The sequence below is a fragment of the Hemitrygon akajei genome, chromosome 14, assembly GCF_048418815.1.
Source record: "Hemitrygon akajei chromosome 14, sHemAka1.3, whole genome shotgun sequence".
In the NCBI taxonomy this organism is placed as follows: domain Eukaryota; kingdom Metazoa; phylum Chordata; class Chondrichthyes; order Myliobatiformes; family Dasyatidae; genus Hemitrygon; species Hemitrygon akajei.
Genome location: NC_133137.1, coordinates 19,019,401 through 19,021,038, shown reverse-complemented (window position 1 = coordinate 19,021,038; position 1,638 = coordinate 19,019,401). Strand labels below are relative to the sequence as shown.

Here is a 1,638-nt window from a genome sequence, read left to right as displayed (position 1 = left end):
TCTATTTACCCTCCAGAGAAAGTTTCATAACTTACAGTTTGTTTCTACCGCCTCCCCGCAGGCTAACGGATCACAGGTTTCTGTGATACCTCTGAAGCCCTCTGCTGCTTTGATAGTTTCCTCTTTCCTGGTCCCATAATGTCCCTCTGCATCTCCATTGCACACCAGGATAGATATTCATCCACTCAGAAATTTTGAAACCATTCTGTTCAGCAGCCATGTCACTCAAGATGTATCACTTCCCCAATCCAGAGGAAGTAGAGAGACTTCTAATTTACAATTCCTTCGCTGATATCAGATGATGTTCAGAGAATAAAAAACAGCTGAAATCGAAAAAATGCAAGATCTACATACTGAAGCAGAAGCTCCGTTTTATTTCCATAATTGACACGCTGGGACTTCCCTGAGTTTTCTGTTTTTAATTCTTATCCAAATGGATTTTTATGTCAATTGTCGTCAGTTTCGAAATATATGTCATTGTTTGCTGCTTAATTTGAATGCTGATGCTTCTAATTTTCCTGGAACTTGATGAGTTGATCGCACTTTTTATTGGTGCTCTGACTATTTCATTCCGCCCATGTACTGCACCGAGACGGGAGCAAACTCATTCGGTGCGGATCAACTCTTCAGGTTGTTCGTCTCTGATTGAGTTTGCTCTCCCGGGACACAACTTGGCTTTTTCGCGCAATGGCGAACTCGACCCCGGAATGTGCTCCTGGTGAAGATGTTAACTCTTCCTACAACCCGCCCGTAATTATCGTCACATTCATCCTCGGACTTGCTACAAATACGATTGCTTTGTGGATCTTTTGTGCTCATGTGAAGTCCCGGAAACCAAATATTGTGTATTCACTGAATCTGATGATTGCGGACACTCTGTTAATGTGCTGTCTACCCTTCCGAGCTGATTATTTTCTCCGAGGGAAGGACTGGATTTTTGGTGAAGGACTGTGTCGACTGAACATTTTCATGATTTCCCTGAACCGGATTGGCAGCGTCTTTTTCCTCATGGTTATTGCGATCGATCGTTACTTTAAGGTGGTCCATCCACTCCACAAGGTAAACAAGATCACTACAAGGTGTGCGGTGATGATAGCAGGCGGTCTGTGGATTGTAGCGGTGGCTATTTGTTTGCACTTGCTGATAGACAAACATGACTTCAAACAACACAACGTGACAAACTGTGAGCCTTTCAGCATTAACAAGGCTCTGAATCCCACAACAGTTTGGACTGACTTTATTTTTATATTCTTTCAGTTTCTTTTGCCAGTTTCAGTTATCCTCTTCTCTACGTCCTCCATCATCTGGAGGTTACGGCAGATGGAAGCTGGAATGCGGGCTAAATATAAGCGAACTGTGAAACTTGTGATAGCCGTGGCTGCAGTTTTTGTCATTTGCTTCTTGCCCACCAGTGTTGCTGTGGTCGCCGTTTTGGTCACTGAACTAAGAAGACCCTTCGACTGCAAGTCGTATCACACAGCAATGAATATCTTTTACAATACGCTGTTTATAACGTATCTGAACAGTGCGGTCGATCCCGTTATTTACTATTTTTCTACTTCGCAATTTAAGGATACTTTGGAGATAAATCTATTTCGTCTTAATTTAATCTCTTCCAGACCAGCCAGTGAACAATGA

The 1,638-nt window shown here is 42.7% G+C and overlaps 1 protein-coding gene across 1 annotated transcript; it reads left to right on the top strand.

The window, feature by feature from the left end:
- The first annotated feature begins 687 nt into the window (after window positions 1-687).
- LOC140738922 (hydroxycarboxylic acid receptor 2-like) lies at window positions 688-1,638 on the top strand. Its single transcript, XM_073066937.1, has one exon. The coding sequence runs from the start codon at window positions 688-690 to the stop codon at window positions 1,636-1,638; it is 951 nt and encodes a 316-aa protein (XP_072923038.1).